General features: G+C 42.4%; 1 protein-coding gene across 1 annotated transcript in view; it reads left to right on the forward strand.

The window, feature by feature from the left end:
- Positions 1-23,511, forward strand: part of osbpl6 (oxysterol binding protein-like 6) — a 99,923-nt gene that overhangs the window by 50,028 nt on the left and 26,384 nt on the right. Inside the window, exons 11-13 of the mRNA XM_078228483.1 lie at positions 7,063-7,200; positions 8,688-8,775; positions 23,245-23,498. Of these exons, the coding sequence (XP_078084609.1) occupies positions 7,063-7,200; positions 8,688-8,775; positions 23,245-23,498 (480 nt within the window). The remainder of the gene's footprint in view (positions 1-7,062; positions 7,201-8,687; positions 8,776-23,244; positions 23,499-23,511) is intronic.

Genomic DNA, 23,511 nt, shown 5'->3' on the forward strand with positions numbered 1-23,511 from the left:
CAGTTAAATATTGTGAAGATTGAATACACTGTCTTCAATCCTTGCCATAAACTGTATTCCTTCGCCATTAACTCCATCCCTAGCAACTGTCTGAAGCTGAACCAGGGACTTTGGTATCGTATTTGAACCTGAGATAGGCTTCCAGCCATGCTGTCTCTAAGATTGCCATTTTTCACCTCTGTTACATTTCCTGACTTCACTGCTGTTTTCGTTCTTCTCCACTCATCCATCGTTTTGTTAGCTTCAGACTATTCTAATGCAGTCCTGGTTAGCATCCCATATTCTGCCTCCAAATAAATATGAGGTTATCCAAAACACTGCTGCCTGTGTTCCGACTCGCACCAAATCACATTTCCTCTCGCCCTTGTCCTCACAGACCTACACTGGCTCCCAGTTAAGCAACATCTTGATTTTAAAATTCTTACTCTGTTTTTCAAATACCGTATAGGCCTCACCCCTTTCTATCTCTGTAATCTCCACCATCCCTACAACTTTTTGAGAGAGCTGCGTTTCTCTAATTCCTGCCTCTGGAGCATCTCCAGTTTCAATCATTCCACCATTGGTGGTCCTGCCTCCGTCTGCCTCGGTCCTAAGCTTTGGAAATTCCTCCCCAAACCTCCAGGGCTGTCCACCTCATTTTCCTACTTGAAGATGTTCTTTAAAATGAACCTATTTGATCAAGCTTTTGACCTTCTGCCCTAATATCTCCTAAGGAGGTTCAGGTTAAGATTTATTTGTCAACCTCTCCGGAGATTGGGGAAGGAGATGTATAGGTCCTGAAAATATCAGAAGCGGATGACGTAACAGTTTTGCAACACACTTCTTGCCATCAGCCGTTTTGGACGAGATGGGTTTGAGGTCAGCTGGGCTGCCTTCCCCCCACATGTTGAGCAGTCAATTCAGCATATCAAGAACCTTGTCAAAGATCAGGCCAATTGGGGATTTCCAATGGGGGGGGGGGCAGTAATTGACCTGGAGTCAGACATCCAATTAAAGATAACAGGTAGGCTTTCAAAGCATGAGGGCCAATCAGATATTCTTTCCACTTGAATCAAAACATGGATCTTACAACCACATTGTAGTGGGGGGAGGGGCCGCCTTGCGGATGCTCCTGCACCCATGCAGGCATGGAGGGCTTCCAGCCTGGCTTGGGGTGCTGGGGACCCTGAGTCTGCCAACAGGCAGCTGCCTCCAGGCACCTAAACTGGCCCCCGGCCGCCTGCAAGAACCTGGAGGCTGACTGGAAGTTTCCAGTTGGCCTACTTTAATTGGCCTCAATAGGTTATTAACGAGCTATAGATAATGGAGATGTCTCAGTTTGTATTGTGGTGGTGTTTGTGATGTTATTTCTGCTTCCATTCCGAATAGTTCAGCCACTTTAATAGAGACAGCACAAGCACTGGGATTATCACATCACCTGCAAAGCTGGCAATGAAATGATTCACATTTATTGTGCAGCTTCTGTAACGAATTTTGGTGGCTATTTTACAGTCTGCAGCAAGCAAATTGTGCTCACCATTGGCTGCACTTGCACTTGATTCATTTCTGTGGGCTCTCGTACTGCTATTTGCAGTAATTAGAGATCTGAAACATCGCCTCAGCCTCTTTAGAGAATCTGAAACCTGTGCAACAGGGAAAGCAACAGGATGTCTCCTCAACCAAACAGATTGAAGAATCCATATACTCGGACAACAGGTCGGGAGTTTTAAATTGTTGCGAGGTCCGGAACGGGGTGGGGAGGTACACAATTTTCCACCCATGACCTCCGTGCTGGTTTGCCACCACTATCCTGACCCTGAGTCATTTCTAATGATGGTGGCTTGGAGTCAGATCTGTTGTCGGTCGGCGAGGCTGACAATTCAGACCAATTGTTGATCATTTACGTTCCCCTGCCAACTAGAACTTTCAGCCAGCATGGCGAGTTGCCTGTGTCAGCCTGCACCACCAGCATAAAACCATAAGATGTCGGAGCAGAAGTAGGCCATTCAGCCCATCGAGTCTGCTTTGCCATTCAATGTGATCACGACTGATCTGATATGATAATCCTCAACTCCGGCCCGGAAGTGAAGCAGAGTGGATGATGAGTCATACGAGGAACCACTCCTTGACCCATAATGGCTGCTGGGTTGCAGCCACTGACCATCCCCTGAGGGGGTTGACCCTCAGTAATCACAGGCAGGCAGGTAGCTGTGGCCATTGTTAAGAACACATCTGATGGTGAATGCCAGGGTATTCCAAATCTAGGATGGGAAACTTGAAACACCAGCGCTCAACTCTATTTTGCAATTGATGATAACTTCACCGTTGCCACAAAGCCAGGGCCATTCTAACTATTTATTGTAGCTTTTCAGCTCACAAATCATTTAATTCTGATTGCACTATAGTTTTTGTAACAGCGAGGTTGCATGTTTTCTTCTGCCATCTCACTCAAAGTTTTACAACTGAACAACTGGGTAATTCTTCACGCAGCTGGTTTTAATTTCTTCCAGAGGTCATTCCCTGGTTGTCATCCTGGGTTCATGACTAAAATGCAGTTTTTTATTTTAAGGTGGTATTATATAATTTCACCTCTCTTTTTTGACCGTGCAATAGATTCTTTTATTCTTGAGGTTGTGTTAAATTGCCAAGTGATCTTGGAATGTGGATTGGGGATTCAATCTTGTTCTAATAATTACAGGCTAACAGGCTGTTCTAAAAACAGATCCACCTCTAGCCTAGCAATGAGCTTCCACCCAGATTATTAACCTGCCTGTAAAGTGTTGACAGATCTGCTGTTTATTTACAGCATTTTCTGTTCTCAATATTTCAACATTCAATTTTTCAAAATTCATTTTTGGGATGTGGGTGTCATTGGCTGGGCCAACATTTATTGCCCTTGAGAAGGTGGTGTTACTTTCTTGAACCACTGCAGTCCATGTGGTGTAGGTGCACCCACAGTGCTGTTAGGGAGGGAGTTCCAGGACTTTGGCCCAGTGACAATGAATGAATGGTGATATATTTCCAAGTCAGGATGGTGAGTGGCTTAGTGAGGAACCTCCAGGTAATGGTGTTCTTGTGTATGCTGCTCTTGTCCTTCTAGATGGTAGTAGTCATGGGTCTAGAAGATGCTGTCTAAGGATCTTTGGTGAGTTCTTGCAGTGTATCTTATAGATGGTGCACACTGCTGCCACTATGGAGGAAGTTAATGTCTGTGGAAAGGATGTCTATCAAGTGGTCTGCTTTGTCCTGTTGTCCGTTGTGGGGGAGCTCCCGATCGTGCCGATTTCTTGGTAAAATGGGAATGGGCACCATTCCCACTAGTCGCAGCAGCCCAATTATATGACTTTTTCCCGCTGCGAAACGGGCATGAAGGTCATAAAATTCCCCCCCATTGTATCTCAAGGGGCGACGGTCTCACAAATAGCACTGAGATAAATGATAACACACTGCTAGAAAACTTTCTCCAGATAATAAATGATTAATATCACAACATTTCCCATGACGTTTATGCTTAGTTTTATAGATCTGTTCTCTGGTTCAGCATTTCAGCATCACTTGTCACTCCTGCGAATGGACATGGCTTCCCTATCATCCTGGGATCCTCTTTGTTTCCACTATCTAGTTAAGCATTAGTCCAACCAAGGGATTGTAACAATAAGTTCCTTCATTTTGTACAATAGATTCCTCTCTCTCCCATGTATATTTCTCCTACTTTTCAGGAACTGAACTGAAAAGGACTCTAGTGGGAGCAGGCCAACTGTAAAACAACAATTTGGTTTATTCTACATAAAATACATGAATACAATTTTCATAGCATGATCCAATCAGTTTGTTACTGCAATTCATGTCGAGCAGAAGTAATCAATTTCCTGCATTAATTTGGCTTCTGACTTTTCTGAACCACAGATGATGCGTGTTTTGACTGGGGGGACAACAACCATTTTCTTTAATTGTATCTATTCAATAAGCCATGTTTGCAAAGCATGGACTTTCACACCAGCCAGGACTTTGTTGCAAGGGATGGAATGAATGCTTGCCCGATCCTTCATACAGAAAATAAATGTTTGTTCCTCAGTTCCTACAAAAGTTTGACATTGCTATTCTGCTTTTTTGCGGGTGTAATCAATGGCTATAGTGGCCTTAGGCTTGTTTGCTTTCCCAGAATAAATTTAACTTCACAGCTGGAGGGATAAGCTTTGAAATTTTAAGAACAAAAAGTGTAAAACAAAAAAAATTAACATGAAACTATTTATATAAAATTTAGCATTATGGAAATTTTATTGAAAGAGGGGGCAAAATATTTCTTGTATTCTAATATAAAATTCTTTGTTATAAATTTTATATTTACATTTTGTCATGAATTATAGCAGCGCCTGTGCGTTAATTCATTAAATGTATTAATTATACATGTCTTTTTCTTTAGTGATTGAGAGACTGTAAAACCTAAATAAATTTACTAAATCTTCACTCTTGGATATGATACCTTTTTGAGAGCATTCAGAGTTGTACAGTCAGCTATAATAATACGTGACAGTGCAGTTTGTTGCCGAGCTGCATACATTAACATCCTTATCTGATACCTAAATGTCCCATTGCCTACTGACAGTCATCTTCTTTATAGTTTTCCTCTGCAGTGCAATTTTTTTCCTTTAATAAATACATATCCCTGTAATACTGAGGTGAAACAAGCAAAATGTTACTTAACCCACTCTTTTTAGAGTTCTAGATACTCCTTCACCTCCTCTGATGGGCTTTGGTGTTGGTGAGGCAAATTTCCCATCCTAATGAGTTGACTTCAGGTAGATGCCAAAGGATGATGTGGCATCTCTAGGTTTTCAATGTAATGACCATCTGAAGCTGCTGCTCTGCGCTTTGGAATTTAGACATGAAGAGATATTTTCACCTTTATGGAACTTCATGGCTTTCTTGGAACTTTTGATTTTATTAAAACTGAAACAATAACCCTGCACTTGTGCAACTGTGATAGCGATGCTGTAATTTGTTGCTGGTGTTGGTGCTCGATGCTGGTGGCCTTCAACTTGGTCATAGTAGAGATAAAGTCCTGAAAAGTTTATGGCGCAGAAAGAAAGTGGCCATTCAGAACATCATGTCTGCTGGCCAAAGAAGAGAATAAAGAAACTAGCTGGTCATTTTCCAGTCCCTGGTCTGTAGCCTTGCAGGTTACAGCACTTCAGGTGCAGATCCAGGTATCTTGTAAATGAGTTGAGCATTTCAGTCTCAACTACCAGTTCAGACAGTGAATTCCAGACACCAACCACACTCTGGGTGAAAAGGTTTTTCCTCATGTCCCCTCTAATCCTTCTGTCAATTACATTGAATCTATTCTCTCTGGCAATTGACTGCTCAACTAAGGAAAACAGGTTTTTCCTGTCTCCCCTATTTAGGCCCCTCGTAATTTTACACCTCAATTAAGTCACTCCTCAGTCTCCTCTGTTTCAATGAAAACAACCCCAACCTATCCAATCTCCCCTCTCAGCTGCAATTTTTCAAGCCCTGGAACACATTGGAAACCACTTTTCATTCGCAAAAACACCCATCGACCATGACACACTGTTTCCTGTTGCTGAACCAATTTTGGATTCAACTCAGCACCTTCCCTTGTATCACATGGCATGTCACTTTTCTGACCAGTCTGCCATGTGGGATATTGTTAGACGCCTTACTAAAACCCGTGTAGACAATATCCACTGCTCTACCTTCATCAACCCTCCTTGTTACTTCCTCAAAATATTTGATTAATTTATTAGCATGATCTTTCCGTAACAAAGCTATTATGATTATCCCTGATAAATCTGTGCCTTTCTAAGTGACAGTTTATCCTGTGTCTCAGAATTGATTCCAATACTTTGGCCACCACCGAAGTCAGACTGACCATCCTATAATTTTCTGGCCTAGACATCACACCCTTTTTAGATACTGATACAACGTTTGCAGACCTTCAATCCTCTGGTGCCTCGGCCGTATGTAATGACGATTGGCAAATGACCCCCAGTGCATCTCTTATTTTCTCCCTGGCATTCTTCAACAACCTAGAATATAATCCATCTGGACCTAGTGATTTATCCATCTTCAAGGATGTCAGTCCCTCCTATCCTACTTCTTCCTTTATGCTTATTGTATCTAATATTCATACTCCTCTAAGTAGAGTAAGTGCATTATCTCTCTTCTTAGTGAAGACAAAGACAAATTACTCATTTAAAATCCCTGCCCGCATCAAAACTTAAGTTACTATGTGCAGCTCTGATAGGTCCTATTTGTTCCTTTGTTATTGTCTTCCTCTTAATGCATTGGTAAAACATGTTTGGGTTTTCATTGATTTTACCTATTTTTCATGTCCTCCCTTTGCTTTCCTAATTTTCTTTTTTACTTTACTCCTTTAGTTTCTATACTCTATGCTTTCTACAGTATTGAGTGTTTTGTGACTGTCATAAGCTTTCTTTTTTTTCTGATTTATCTTATTCTGTAGGATAACCAAGGGGCTCTCGATTAGGGGCCCAATTTGTGCCAATATCCCTTTTATTTCTTGCAAGGCTAACCTTTCTCTTTCTCATCTGCCTGCTATGATGACAATGAACTCACAAATACTTAACTTTCACGTTCCATATGCTCAGCACATGGACCTATGACAGAATGTTCATTTTCTTTCTTGTTGAAAAATGTTTCACAGTCCTGAAAAGCATCCTAAAAGTGATTCCTTCCAGTCAAATCATTGTTACTGCAACTTATATTGTTCTCAGATTATTTTGGATTTGCTATGTTACTCTAGGCCTGGTTTTAAAGTCAGCCTAGTTATTGTTGCATGACTGGTTTGAATGCAATGGTCAAATAATTTGCAGCATAATTTCATCAGACATAGGTTTGGTAAATGCAACGTTTTGACACAAAATGTGCCCACAAAGGGTTTGGGCTATCATAAATGTGTGCTTTTAATCAAGTTTGTTCTGATGCAAGATTGCATTCAAAATGGAGATGCGAAGCTAAACAGCTTTTCGAGCCTAATATACCTAAAGCTAATAATCTTCAGCATTTTTAAAATTTTAAACTCTTTTTTTAAACTTTCAGCCAAGCGGCAAGATTCATGCCGGTATCCCACTGTCACAGCAGGTCTGTAATGAGAGCAGGCTCTCCATGTCTGAATCAGTGTCAGAATTCTTTGATGCTCAAGAAGTGCTCCTATCAGCAAGTTCTTCCGAGAATGAGGTAAGAGAGAAAATATTTCAACACTTTGACAAAGAAAATCTTCCTCTGGGAGGAAAAGTGAAAATTTAATGGATAGCCAACAGTATTGGCTTTATCAAGAATTCCAACCGTTCACTTTAATTGTAACGTGTTCATAATATATGGGGAAAAAATGCTTTCAGATTCTTTAATGACGGGAGTATCATACCACACACAATGTATTATTTTCCTGTTTAGTTGGAGTTACAGTTTTTAAGCTTGCCTATTCCTAGAAGGCAAAATCTCCAACAGTTAAAAGCAAATAGGACCCCAGGTGAGATAGAAACTAAGGGCTGAATTTTCATTGTTACTGGGGTGGGGATTAGGTGCAGTCTGAATTTAAAAATCGAATTCCGACAGGGCGTCTTGCGATCCCAATGCCTCCAGGATGTGCTCTGATTTTCAAAGGGAGGGGGGGGAATGGGGAGCCCACCGGTTTTCAATTAAGGGCCCTTTAAGCTCCATGAGGAGCTTTACAATGGGCCAGGAAAAGCGAGACCGCAATTTTTAAATGTGATTTTTGGCAAAATCAAACAGTCTGATGCTTGTTACTGCGCAGCTGTTGGGGTCAAAGTGTGGAGAAATTAACGCCGGAACTTTCCGGCCATTCAGCCTGGCAGGACCTTCTGGTCCCGCCAACGGTGGCTGCCGTTGTCACCCTCCCTGTGGGTTTCTCGGTGGCACGTGGTGTGTTCAATGGGAAATCCAGTTGACAATGACAGGACCAGAAGATCCCGCCACCAGCCAATGGCAGGCTGCTTCCCGCGGCAGGTTTCTCAGTGAATCCCACCCTTTGATGCATTGAGAAGTAGTGGGATCTTGTTCCAGATTGAATGCAACACTGCTCATTTAGCCACATGGCCATCTTTTTATAGCTTTCATGCTGCTGGTCCGCCGAGGTGCTGCCTGTTCTCTTCAGCAAGGCAGTGATAGGCCCCATCATGGCTGCTGTCAGCCCCCATGGGCACTGTGCTCACCTCCTGCCCAATTAAGGAATTAACATTTCAAAATAGCATTGCATGAGCACTGCAGTTGAGGCATGCTGTCAGGACCCAGAAACTATCTAGGCATCGTGTTCCTGTTCCTGATTTGAAAGTCCAGCCTGTGGTGGTCAATTTCAGGTTAAAACTAAGTAGAACTCAGCCGTTCATAATTTTATTTCTCTAAAACAGACTGTGCTGTACCGTTCACTGATTTAATTTTATATCTTATTAGAAGTCTCCTAGGTTTGGATAAGGCTGCACTTCAAGTGTGTAGTGCCTGCAGGCACTTCAACCTGAAGCACACTGCCCGAGGTCAGGAATATCGGTCTCTGTTATTTTCTGCAGTGTGTTAACAAGCTGCAGTGAAAATTGACTTGCAGTATGTTCCTACATATAGCCCACTTGTATTTATGATACTGGAGTCAAGATGTAAACAATTTTGTTTTCTTTCACAACAAATCTCATACTTCTCTTTTTAATCCTTAGGGATCAGATGATGAATCGTATGTTAGTGATGTCAGTGACAATATTTCAGAAGACAATGCCAGTGTTGGAGAGACAGTTTCTCGACAATGTATGAACAAAAACATACAATATCAGTTAGTGATGATGGAATTTTAAACGTGTGTGCATGCGTGCATGTTATGGGAGTATTGTTCTTCACTATTTCCATAAATGATGTGGAATGGGAAGCATAATTTGTGGATAACATCAAATTGGGGGATATATTTGATATAAAGGAAGACTGTGACAAAATACAGGAAGATGTGAATACAATTGCAGAATGGTCGTTTAATTGGCAAATTGACTTCAATCTAGATATGAGAGAGAGAGTGCAATTTTGGTAGGAAGAATAAAGAAGGTTATATACTCCTTGGAAAGTAAATGCCTAAATTGGGTAGAGGAACGAAAGGATCCGGGGTACAGATACATAAATCACTAAAAGGAGTGCTGCAGTGTAAGGCAGTGTTACAGCAATCAAAGTACTGAGATTCATTTCTAGAAGGATAGAGTGAAAAACAGAAATAGTGCTTAACTTATTAAAAAGTTAAAATTGTTGATTAAAATGCACTTGGAGCAATGTGAACAGTTCTTGGCTCCATATTATTAAAAGAATATGGATGCAGGTGCAAAAAAGATTTACTGGACTAATACCAAAACTTTTCAGGCAAGCCTGAATTTTCTGGGGCTGTTTTCTCAAGAAAAGAGAAAATTGAGTGTGACCTGATCGAAACTTTTTAAGATTATGGAATAGTTTGATAACATAGTCAGAGAGAAGATTTTCCCATTTGTGGATGAGACCAAAACTAGGTGTATATATAGGATAGTCACTAATAAATTCCAAAAAGAATCAAGGCGAAACTACTTTATTCAGAGAGTGGTTAGAATGTGAAACTCACCGGGAGTTGTTCAGACAGAGATATTTAAGGGAAGCTAGATAAGCACGACAGAGAGAAAGGAAGTGCAAGATATGTTGATGGAGTTTGGTAAGGGGTGGGCAAAGCCCATGTGAAGCCCAGTCATCCCAATCGATCTGTTGCACCAAATGATTCATTTCCATGTGGTAAATACTTTGTAAATTACAGCTAACTGCCATGTAGATAGAAAAAATCATGACTTATATGTTACAAAAAGCAGTATGTCATAAGTTCAGCGATATCATAATTTACATTTACCAGTGTTCACTCACCTCTGACACGTGTTATTATCTTTGAAATGTTTTCTACTCCATGCTATTGTTTAATCAGTTTTCTGTTTGAATTTGTTAATCTTTTTGCATTTTCCAAGGTGGTTAGTTTACTTTTTAATGCAGCATTGGTAGGTGTGATCACAGGTTTCCATAACTACATGCCAATTCAACCGATTTTAATTGAAGTGATATTGGGACTTATTTAATTGAATATTAGGGGAAATAGCATGCGGTGCACATTTATACTTTAAGCAGCAGCTCCTCTTCCAGTTTAATCAGTGCAGGCTCGCATTCTCTGCACTCAAGAGGAGAGCATTGGAAAGGACAGGACATAGATTAGCAAAGCCTTGGAAAGAAAGGTACTGAATTACCACCTGGTTATCTATGTCAGTCCCAGTTCACTACATGATAATCTTATCAGCTATATTCATTTTCAAGCATTGAAAGATAATTGTATACTATTGTGGAACGGTATTACAGAATGCCTCATTAACTGAATTACAGCAAGTTATTATCCTACTGAGTCATTGGATATCATTCCACTGTTACATTACAGGAGTTGTCAGTTTATCTTTATCTCCTGAAACAAAAGACCTCAGGCAAATGACAGTACTCAACTGCTCTTAAGATATAATCATCTCTTGTATCGTAAAACATAATTGAATATTCATAATAGTCAGAAATCCTTAATACTGGAGAAGTGTTGGCCGTTTCCTTAATTCTGGGATGAAGAGAGTACGAGTGTGAGCGAGTCTCACGTGTTAACAGTGTGGTTCAAATGACCACATATATGTCAAACAGATACAACAACAACTTGCATTTGTATAGTGCTTCTCATGTAGAAGAATAGAGTACTTTACAGTGGAGGGTGCAAAGAGCAAGCGATGAAAATGATAAAAGGACCGAAAAAGCATGATTGGAGAGTTTTTTTTTTAAGACGACCCTTGGAAGGGAGAGAACATGAGCAGGTATTTTTGGGATAGAGGTTGTAAGAGTATAGGTGCTGCGACTAAAATAATAACTCCTACAAAAGAATGGGATAAGGAATGGGATAAGCAGTATTTCAAACCTGTAAAGTGGGGGGTTTAGTTTGAAACATAGCCCTTTAAAGCAGGTGTCATACTCCTACTACCCATTGTATGAAAAAGTCTGAGGATATTCAGCTCCTGATAAATTGAGTGAATCTGTCAGATGATGTGATTAGAATTTTGCGTTTGGAAACCCTTCAATTCCAATAGCCTTCCCTGTTTCCATTCACGGCAATCGAGGTCACATTCAATGAGATCAAGACTGATCTGTATCCCTAACTCTATTCACCCAGCATAACTTCATGTCCCTAACAAACAAGATTTAAAATTATTAATTGAGCTTGTATCTGTGGTTCTTGTGGAAGAAACCTCAGACTCCTACTACCCATTGTATGAAGAAGTATTTTCTAAATTCTGTTCTGAATGAACTGGTAGGGATGGGGATCATAAAATTCCCCAGGTGGCATTCACGCCGCCACCCCTGACCTGTCCTCAATTTTGCAGAGTTATGGGGTGAGACCTAAGGTGGCCTGCCCACATTCGTCCCAATTGAGGCCCTTAGATGGCCAAATATTAACCATAGTCATTTCCCAACTTCAATTTTGAGGCTGAGGGGAGGAGTTCAGAAGCAGGGGCAAAACCCAGCAGGTCACCCTGTCCCAGACTTCAGGCCACATAGGTGCTCTCTACCCTCTGGCCTCTGTATCAAGCCCTCCAGCCACCTCGCCCCACCCTTGTTCAACTCGTCTTCCTTCTCTGCCGCACTTAGCTGCTCCTGGACTTGGAATTTGGAGATTGTTTGTAGTCATAGACTTGGCCACTGCTGCCAAAGGCACTGCTGGGGCTACAGAGCTGCCAGCCATTTGGCACACTGTGCGAATGAGGGGTAGATGCCCTGTCTCCTGCATAAAGGGATGTGGGACTGTTGCAATCAGCAGGGATGCTTTCCCTGCTGACTCTTTTTGTGGTGGGACTATGCCAGTTGTAATGACCTGCCCATTGTTTTCCTTTTCTATTCTTACCAAGTAGTAACCTTATATTTTCCCACATTATATCTATATAGCAAGTTGTTGCCCACCTATTTCACCTACCTATATCTCTTTGCACTCTTTGGGCTGGATTTTACCAGTTCTTTGGCAATGGGCGAGGAGACAGGGAAGCTGACAAGACCATTGGAGGGGGAGCCTATCGTCTTCCTGCTGCCATGCCAGTTTGTCAATGGCAGGAAGTGTGGCAGACGGCCATTCTGCTAAAAGCCCAGCTGAACTATTTAAGTGGCCAACGAAGAAGCTCTTCCCACCTCCACTAGTATTCCACCAGCAGCACTGGCCCCGCCCTCCCCAGCCATGTGCAGTGACCAAATGGTGGCTTCCTGGTGGGCTCTGGGGTGGTGGAGGGGAATGGCCCTCCTTTCAGACACTTTTTTGTCCCAGGGAATGGACTCTGTGGCGATGGCTGCCCTATGGCGACATTGCCTCATGGCCTCAACAAGCCCCCTGGAAATGATCCATTCATCTTCACTTTGCTGTCAGCTGATCCTGTATCCATAATAATATATTGTCACCAATACCATGAGCTTTTATCTTGTGCAGAAACCTTTTTCTATCAAAAGTTTATCAAATGCCTTTTGGAAATCCAAATACTTACTTTTACTGGTTCCCCTTTATTGTGATTGTTACATCCTCAACTAATTCTAATAAATTTGTTTAACACAATTTCCCTTTCATAAACCCATGGTTTTCCTTTCATAGAAGAGAGAAGAAAATAGAATGATTAACATCATTGAACTTTGTCTCCTTGGTTAACTTGAGTAGGGCAGTCTCAGTGTCATGGATGGATCAGAATTAAGACAGGAAGGATTTAAGAACATAAGAACATAACATAAGAAATAGGATCAGGAGTAGGCCATCTAGCCCCTCGAGCCTGCCCCGCCATTCAATAAGATCATAGCTGATCTGAAGTGGATCAGTTCCACTTACCCGCCTGATCCCTATAACCCCTAATTCCCTTACCGATCAGGAATTCATCTATCCGTGATTTAAACATATTCAACGAGGTAGCCTCCACCACTTCAGTGGGCAGAGAATTCCAGAGATTCACCACCCTCTGAGAGAAGAAGTTCCTCCTCAACTCTGTCCTAAACCGACCCCCCTTTATTTTGAGGCTGTGCCCCCTAGTTCTAGTTTCCTTTCTAAGTGGAAAGAATCTCTCCATCTCTACCCTATCCAGTCCCTTCATTATCTTATAGGTCTCTATAAGATCCCCCCTCAGCCTTCTAAATTCCAACGAATACAAACCCAATCTGCTCAGTCTCTCCTCATAATCAACACCCCTCATCTCTGGTATCAACCTGGTGAACCTTCTCTGCACTTCCTCCAAGGCCAATATATCCTTCCGCAAATAAGGGGACCAATATTGCACACAGTATTCCAGCTGCGGCCTCACCAATGCCCTGTACAGATGCAGCAAGACATCTCTGCTTTTATATTCTATCCCCCTTGCGATATAGGCCAACATCCCATTTGCCTTCTTGATCACCTGTTGCACCTGCAGACTGGGTTTTTGCGTCTCATGCACAAGGACCCCCAGGTCCCTCTGCACAGCAGCATGTTGTAATTTCTTTCCATTTAGATAATAATCCAATTTGCTATTATTTCTTCCAAAGTGAATAACCTCGCATTTGTTAACGTTATACTCCATCTGCCAGATCCTCGCCCACTCACTCAGCCTGTCTAAATCTCTCTGCAGACCTTCTACGCCCTCCACACGATTCACTTTTCCACTTATCTTTGCGTCTACAAACTTTGTTACCCTACACTCAGTCCCCTCCTCCAGATCGTCTATATAAATGGTAAGTAGTTGAGGCCCCAGTACCGATCCCTGCGGCACGCCACTAGTTACCATCCGCCAACCAGAAAAGCACCCATTTATTCCGACTCTCTGCTTCCTGTCGGATAGCCAATCCCTAATCCACGCTAACACCCTACCCCCAACTCCGTGTGACCCAATCTTCTTCAGCAACCTTTTGTGAGGCACCTTATCAAACGCCTTTTGGAAATCCAAAAACCCCGCATCCACCGGTTCCCCTCCGTCAACCGCACTAGTCACATCTTCATAAAAATCCAACAAGTTCGTCAAGCACGACTTTCCCCTCATGAATCCATGCTGCGTCTGCTTAATCGAACCATTCTTATCCAGATGGCCTGCTATTTCTTCTTTAATGATGGATTCCATCATTTTCCCAACTACAGACGTTGAGCTAACCGGCCTGCAGTTACCCACCTTTTGTCTATTTCCTTTTTTAAACAGCGGTGTAACATTAGCCGTTTTCCAATCCGCCGGCACTACCCCAGAATCCAACGAATTTTGATAAATAACCACTAACGCATCCGCTATTACCTCTGACATTTCTTTCAGTACCCTGGGATGCATTCCATCCGGGCCCGGGGACTTGTCCACCTTCAGTCCCGTTAGTCTACCAAGCATTGCCTCCCTGGTAACATTAATTGTATTGAGTACCTCTCCTCCTACCAACCCTCTATCGTTAATATTCGGTAAATTATTTGTGTCTTCCACCGTGAAGACCGACACAAAAAACTTATTTAAAGTTGCAGCCATTTCCTCATTTCCCACTATTAAATCCCCCCCCTCTCATCCTCCAAGGGTCCAACATTCACTCTTGCCACTCTATTCCTTTTTATATATTTGTAAAAGCTTTTACTATCATTTTTTATATTTAGAGCTAGCCTAGATTCATAACCTATCTTTCCTTTCTTTATCGCTTTCTTAGTCGTTCTTTGTTGTTTCTTAAAGTTTTCCCAATCTTCCGATTCTCCACTATTTTTGGCCACTCTGTACGCATCGGTCTTTAATTTAATACTCTCCTTAATTTCCTTAGTTATCCACGGCTGGTTATCCCTTTTCTTACAACCCTTCTTTATCACCGGAATATGTTGTTGCTGAGTACTGAAAAGGATCTCCTTAAAAATCCTCCACTGTTCCTCAGCTGTCCTACCTACCAGTCTGCTCTCCCAGTCCACCTTAGCCAATTCAGCCCTCATCCTATCGTACTTCCCTCTGTTCAAACAGAGGACAGTGGACCCTACTTTCTCCTCTTCCATTTGTATCAGAAATTCGACCATATTGTGATCACTTGACCCAAGAGGGTCCTTCACAAGAACATCCTTAATTCTACCTACCTCGTTGCACATTACCAGATCTAAGATAACTCGTTCCCTCGTCGGTTCTGTAACATACTGTTCAAGGTAACTATCCCGACAGCATTCTAAGAACTCTTCCTCCATTCCACCCCTTCCAACTTGAGTCAGCCAATCAATATGCAGTCCCCCATGATTATTGCCGTTCCGTTTTTGCACGCATCCATTATTTGCTTGTTTATAGCCCTCCCCACCTCAACATTATTATTTGGGGGCCTATAGACCATGCCTACTAGTGTCTTTCTCCCCCTACTATTCCTTATCTCTACTCATAACGATTCCACGTTTTGTTCCTTAGAGCCTATGTCATCCCTCACTACTACCCTGATATTATCTTTTATTAACAGAGCCACCCCACCACCTTTTCCTTCCTGTCTATTCTTCCTAAATGCCTGATACCCCTGGATATTCATCTCCCAGTCCTGGTCTCCGTGCAGCCACGTTTCTGTAATGGCCACTAGATCATACCCATTAGCGCCGATTTGCACCATCAACTCATTAACTTTGTTCCGAATGCTTCTTGCATTCAGGCAAAGTGTCTTTATTCCAGCTTTTATCTGGACTCGATTTGATGAAACGCTATCAACCTCTCCCTCGCCCTCTACTCCTTTAACTACTTGAATGCCCTCATTCACTTGCACTTGCTTCCTCTCCTCTACCATTGATTTCGTAATTCCTCTTAGCTCTGCACCCTCCCCCCCCATAAATTAGTTTAAAGCCCTATCTACAGCCCTAGTGATACGATTTGCTAGGACTCTGGTCCCAGCACGGTTCAAATGGAGACCATCCCATCTATACAGGTCCCATCTGCCCAAATACTGGTGCCAATGCCCCATGAATTCGAACCCATTCCTCCCACACCAATCCTTGAGCCACGCATTCGTCTCCTTAATCCTATTAACCCTGCGCCAATTTGCACGTGGCTCAGGTAGTAATCCAGAGATTACCACCTTGTTGGTCCTGCTGTTTAATTTGTTCCCCAGCTCTTCGTACTCCCTCTGTAGATCCTTAGTTCCTGTTTTGTCTATGTCATTGGCACCTACATGGACCACGACAACTGGATTTTCACCCTCCCACTCCAGATTCCTCTGCAGCCCAGATGATACAACCTGGACCCGAGCACCAGGCAGGCAACACAACCTACGGTATTGCTTCTCCTGGTCACAGAGAACAGTGTCCATGCCCTTAACTACACTATCCCCAATTACTACTACATTTCTCTTTGATTTCTCCATTGCAGCAGCACCCTGCACCCTGGTACTGCTGACAGTTTGCTCGTCCTTCTCGCAGTCATTTGAAAGCAATTGGTGGAAGATGTAACCATGGAGATGCTAATGTTAACATTGATACTTACGCGGACATTGGAAAGAAAGTATATGTTTTAGAGAGGGTGTTAGTTTGACAGAATAGAGCAGGTTTTTTTGAAAAGGAACAACAGCCATGTTAAAGGGAATTGGGATGCTGATACTATAGGGACAGCTTGGCAATACAAGATATTGGAAGTTGAGAAGAGGAAATGACTTAAGCGTCAAGAGCTTTGTAGAAGTCAGGCAGTTAATTGAAGAAACAGAAGAGAATTTCATGGAGCAAATCAGTTTGGGGGAGGGATGAGAAAGCAATTGCAAAGAAGGGATGAGGAGGAACCAAGTTGGAGCAGACCAAGGTATTAGGGTTAAAGATGGAGAAGGTCCTATGCCATGTAATCATAAATTCCTCCTTTATATGGCTTTGTGTAGATTTTTCAAAATAGATGATTATCTGCCTTCTGAACCAATGGGAAGAGAGTTCGAATTTAATGAACATTATTCCTACTTGACATGAATTTTAATTTCTGATACAATAGTGACGTCTCAAAGAGCGGCAATGAATCTTAAAATATAATTACTTACACTTTCCACCTCCTTGAGGAATACTTTTCAATATATAAAGTAAGGGTGATTGTGAACAACTGAGTAATGAAACTATATTTCACTGAATATTTAATTGATTCCTTGTCAGGTTCAGGCATACTATGACTATTAGTAATGCAATAAAATGGTTTCTATGGTTATAACCATCTTAAATTATTTTTATAAACAAATGGAAATCCTATGGGCTGTTGCTAATTAAACTTGTAAAAATGAATTATAATAACTGTCCTGAGCTGTTGTTAAAGCTCACTGATGTGCATCATCCCTCGAAACTTTCTTTGTACAAGGAGGGCTGCAAACTTTCTGAGCACTACTTCCACATCTTTGGGAAGTTTACATTTTAAAAGTTGCTGAAATAAGCAGGCCTCAACTTGAAATTTCAATGTGCAGTAATCTGCAGATTGCTGAGCATCTGTGAGCATTACAGGGAAATGTGCTCTCTTCCCACTCCTCTCATTCTCCTTACATTTCCCACTCTCCCCCTCCTCACATACCCCATGCTCCCAGTGCTCACATTTGCTATCTTTATTAGCTTGGATAGATGACTGGCTAACTGACAGAAAGAAGTTTAACAACACCAGGTTAAAGTCCAACAGGTTTATTTGGTAGCAAAAGCCACACAAGCTTTCGGAGCTCTAAGCCCCTTCTTAGAGCTCCAAAAGCTTGTGTGGCTTTTGCTACCAAATAAACCTGTTGGACTTTAACCTGGTGTTGTTAAACTTCTTACTGTGTTTACCTCCGTCCAACGCCGGCATCTCCACATCATAACTGACAGAAGGCAGAGAGTCGGGATAAATGAGTCATTTTCTGGTTGACAACATGCAACTAGTGGGGTGCCACAGGGCTCGGTCCTCAAGCCCATACCATTTACAATCTATGTTAATGGTTTGGATATGGGATAGGAGGTACTATAGCCAAATTTGCAGATGACACTATAATAGGTGAGATAGTAAGTCGCAATGAGGAAATAAGGAATTTACAAATGGATTTAGATAGGTTAGGTGAATGGGTCAAAATGTGGCAGGTGGAGTTTAATGTGAGGTCATCCATTTTGGTCGGAAAAATGGGAAGGCTACTTATTATCTAAATGGAGAGAGACTTTGGGGTTCTTTGGTGCAGAAGGATCTGGGTGTTCTCATGCATGAGTCACAGAAACCTGATATGCAGGTACAGCAGATAATAAGGAAAGCAAATTAAATTTTGGCATTTATAGCCAAAGGAATAGAGTATAAAAGTAGGGAAATGTTGCTGCAACTATACAATGCATTGGTGAGACAGCACCTGGAGTACTGTGTACAGTTTTGGTTCCCTTATTTGGGGAAGGTTGAAGTGGCGTTAGAGACAGTTCAGAGAAGGTTCACTAGATTGATTCCAGAGATAGAGGTTTACAGCATGGAAATTGGCCTTTCGACCCAGCTTGTCTATGCCACCCTTTTTTTTTAAACCCCGAAGCTAATCCCAATTGCCCACATTTGGCCCATATCTCTCTATACCCATCTTACCCATGTAACTGTATAACTGCTTTTTAAAAGACAAAATTGTACCTGCCTCTACTACTACCTCTGGCAGCTTGTTCCAGACACTCACCACCCTCTGTGTGAAAAAATTGCCCCTCTGGACACTTTTGTATCTCTCCCCTCTCACCTTAAACCTATGCCCTCTAGTTTTAGACTCCCTTACCTTTGGGAAAAGATATTGACTACCTAACTGATCTGTGCCCTCATTATTTTAGACCTCTATAAGATCACCTCTCTTCTACGCTCCAGAGAAAAAAGTCCCAGTCTATTCAGCCTCTCCTTATAACTCAAACCATCAAGTCCCGGTAGCATCCTAGTAAATCTTTTCTGCACTCTTTCTAGTTCAATAATATATTTTCTATAATAGAGTGACCAGAACTGTACACAGTATTCCAAGTGTGGCCTTACTAATGTCTTGTACAACTTCAACAAGACATCCCAACTCCTGTATTCAATGTTCTGACCAATGAAATCAAGCATGCTGAATGCCTTCTTCACCATTCTGTCCACCTGTGACTCCACTTTCAAGGAGTCATGAACATGTACCCCTAGATCTCTTTGTTCTGTAACTCTCCCCAATACCCTACCATTAACTGAGTAAGTCCTGCCCTGGTTCAATCTATCAAAGTGCATCACCTCGCATTTATCTAAATTAAACTCCATCTGCCATTCGTCAGCCCACTGGCCCAACTGATCAAGATCCCGATGCAATCCAAGATAACCTTCTTTACTGTCCACTATGTCACCAACTTTGGTGTCATCTGCAAACTTACTAACCATGCCTCCTATATTCTCATCCAAATCGTTAATATAAATTACAAATAACAGTGGGCCCAGCACTGATCCCTGAGGCACACCGCTGGCACAGGCCTCCAGCTTGAAAAACCACCTTCTACAACCACCCTCTGCCTTCTGTCAAGAAGCCAATTTTGTATCCATTTAGAGACCTCACCCTGGATCCCGTGAGATTTAACCCTATGCAACAACCTACCATGCGGTACCTTGCCAAAGGCCTTGCTAAAGTCCATGTAGACAACATCAACTGCCCTGCCCTCATCTACCTTCAAAAAACTCAATGAAATTTGTGAGATATGATTTTCCACTCTCAAAGCCATGCTGACTGCCCCTAATCAGTCCTTGTGTCTCTAAATGTCTGTAGATCCTGTCTCTCAAAATAACTTCAAACAACTTAGCCACCACAGATGTGAGACTCACTGGCTGCAGGAATAAGCACAGTAAGAAGTCTCACAACACCAGGTTGAAGTCCAACAGATTTATTTGGTAGCAAACGCCACTAGCTTTCGGAGCGCTGCTCCTTCGTCGGGTGAGTGGGAGATCTGTTCAAAAACAGGGCACATCAAGACACAAACTCAATTTACAGAATAATGATTGGAATGCGAGTCTTTACAGCTCATCAAGTCTTAAAGGTACAGACAATGTGAGTGGAGCGAGCATTAAGCACAGGTTAAAGAGATGTGTATTGTCTCCAGACAGGACAGTTAGTGAGATTTTGCAAGTCCAGGCAAGTCGTGGGGGTTACAGATAGTGTGACATGAACCCAACATCTCAGTTTAGGCCGTCCTCATGTGTGCGGAACTTGGCTATCAGTCTCTGCTCAGCGACTCTGCGCTGTCGTGTGTCGTGAAGGCCGTCTCGGAGAACGCATACCCGAAGATCAGAGGCCGAATGCCCGTGACCGCTGAAGTGTTCCCCAACAGGAAGAGAACAGACTTGCCTGATTAGCTGTAAATTTGATTGGCTGTAAGTTTGATTAGCTGTAAAGACTCTCATTCCAATCATTATTCTGTAAATTGAGTTTGTGTCTTTATGTGCCCTGTTTGTGAACAGAACTCCCACTCACCTGATGAAGGAGCAGCGCTCCGAAAGCTAGTGGCGTTTGCTACCAAATAAACCTGTTGGACTTTAACCTGGTGTTGTGAGACTTCTTACTGGGTTTACCCCAGACCAACGCCGGCATCTCCACTGCAGGAATAAGCCTAGGCTTATTCCTGCAGCCCTTTCTAAACAAAGGCATAACATTTGTCACCCTCCAATCTTCAGGCACCTCAGCCATGACTATCGATGATTTTAATATCTCTGCTAGGGGACCTGCAATTTTTTCCCTAGCCTCCCATAATGTCCTGGGATACATTTCATCGGGTCCCGGGGATTTATCTACCTTGATCCACTTTAAGACTTCCAGCACCTCCTTCTCTGTAATATGTACACTCCTTAAGACATCACTATTTATCCCCAAGTTCCCTAACATCCATGCTTTTCTCAATAGTAAATACGGATGAGAAATATTCATTAAGGATCTCACCCATCTCATGTGGATGTGCACATAAATGACCTTGTTGATCCTTAAGAGGCCCTACTCTTTCCCTTATTACTCTTTTGCCCTTTATGTATTTGTAGAAGCTCTTTGGATTCTCCTTTGCCTTATCTGCAAAACAATCTCGAGTCCCCTTTTTGCCCCCCTGATTTCTCTCTTAACTCTCCTCCTACACTCCCTATACTCTTCAAGGGATCCACTTGATCCCAACTGCCTATGCATGTCATGTGCCTCCTGCTTCTTCTTGACCAGGGCCTCAATATCCTTTCTCTCAAAGGGTTATGAATTTGTGGAATTCACTACCCCAGCATGCGGTGGATGCCGGGACATTGAGTAAATTTAAGGAGGAGATGTACAGATTTTTAATTAGTAATGGGTTGAAGGGTTATGGAGAACAGGTAGGAAAATGGAGTTGAGGCTGAGATGAGATCAACCATGATCGTATTAAATGGCGGAGCAGGCTCGAGGGGCTGAATTGCCTACTTCTCCTTGGTCTTATGTTCCCCATCCTCTCACACCCCATACTCCCTGTTTCCACATGTCCCATTCTCCCCCCCCCCCCACACATCCCATTCTCCCTCTTTTCATCCATCCCATTCTCCCCTCCTCACATGTCCCATTCTTCCCCTCCTCATTTTCATCCCATTCTATCTCCTCTCTCAAATTCCATTCCACCCCTCCTCACATTTGTCCCATTCTTCCTCACCTCCTATGTCACGCTTGTGAACTGATGGCTTTTGTTTCCTGACGCAAGTGTAGATGAAATACAAATCCTGTGGAGAGAATGCACAGAGCTTGAAAGTTCAGATCATAAACATCTTTAAAAATTCAATTATCTCTAACAATGAAATGAAGCTCATAGAACCTGGTCTCTCGTCCATGATCCATGAACCAAGACAGCACCAATTAACCTCTGGTTTCCAGGCCGTTATATGTGGATCAATTAAAAACAGATGAACAGCCTAATTTGCATTATTATCCGACCTATCATTAGATAGTAAATGCTCATTAAGTAAATCTATTGAACAACTTCGCCCCAGGCTATGCATTTATCTGACCATTGCGGGCCATATCCACTGGCTTTGTGACCTTCATTTGCTATGGACTTTCCTGGGCCATTTGTTTCCAGGTTGAGTCCTGGACAATTGTTAAATGAGGAACATGCCTCAAACAAATCCAAGGTTGGCAACCAGATGCTGCATGGGCCCCATCAGTCGAGTATTGTGTCCAGTTCTGTGCACTGCACTTTAGGAAGGATGCGAAGGCATTAGAGAGAGTGCAGAAAAGATTTGCAAGAATGGTTCCAGGGATGAGGAACTTCAGTTACGAAGATAGATTGGGGAAGTTGGGACTGTTTTTGTTGGTGAAAAGAAGGCTAAGAGGAGATTTGATACAGGTATTCAAAATCATGAGGGGTCTGGACAGAATAGATAGCTCACACTTGTGAAAGGACCAAGAACAAGAGGGAACAGATTTAAAGTAATTAGTAAAGGAAGCAAAAGTGATGTGGGAAACTTTTTATGCAGCAAGTGGTGAGGGTTTGGAATGTACTGCCTGAAAGTGTGGTGGAGACAGGTTCAATTGAAACATTCAAAAGAGAATTAGTCTGTTATGTGAAAAGGAAGAATGTGCAGGGTTATGTGGAAAAGATGGGAGAATGGTAGTAGGTGAGTTGCTCATTCGGAGAGTCAGTGCAGATATGATGGGTCAAATGGTTGCCTTCTGCGCCGTAACAATTTTGTGAATTACTTTCATCCAGCTCAGCTCCTTCCCATTTGTTGCAGGCTGACCAAGGAATTAGCCTGAGTCTCACTCTCTTCCACAAGCCTCCACCAATGATTCAGAGTGCCCTCACACTCTGAAGTACAGCTTCTCCTGGTCTTGTCTGGCTATGTAGCTCCTGCTCTTCTCACTTTGCACTGCTCACTTCTAGACACACTTCCCTTTCCTTCCCACCCCCACATGGCTTAAGCTCGCTATTCCTCCAAATACACATTCCACCTCTCCGTGCTTCCTGCTCCTTTTGCACTTCATCCTGTTTTCTCCAAAGTGACTCAACCTTTTGCATTTGGAGTTGGATGCTCATCTTCCCATCCCAGACCCAGTATGAGCTCCCTGTTCTCCCTGTTGTGAGCAGCCTGATTATTTTAATGTTCGGTATCTTCCAAATTGTGCATACACCATATAGTGAATATTGCTGATATGTGCCTTATTTTGCTATCTTATTGTAGCAAACCCATACATAAATATTAGCTATCCATAACATTAAGGAAATGCAAGTTAATGTTTTGACCTAATATATGAGAATGACACTTTAACTATGTGTCTGATTAATTTTTCTTACAGTATCTAATGGCGAGCTCATTAGTGGTGCATTCCGAAATGGCAGACGTACATGTCTCCCGGCACCATCACCTGATACCAGTTGCATCAATCTGTGGAATATTTTGAGAAATAACATCGGAAAGGACCTATCCAAGGTCTCCATGCCAGTTGAGTTGAATGAACCCCTCAACACTCTGCAGCATCTATGTGAAGAATTGGAATATTCTGAATTGTTAGACAAGGCTGCTGAAACAGATGATCCATATGATCGAATGGTAATCTACAGCG

Source organism: Mustelus asterias, chromosome 14, assembly GCF_964213995.1.
Source record: "Mustelus asterias chromosome 14, sMusAst1.hap1.1, whole genome shotgun sequence".
Lineage (NCBI taxonomy): Eukaryota > Metazoa > Chordata > Chondrichthyes > Carcharhiniformes > Triakidae > Mustelus > Mustelus asterias.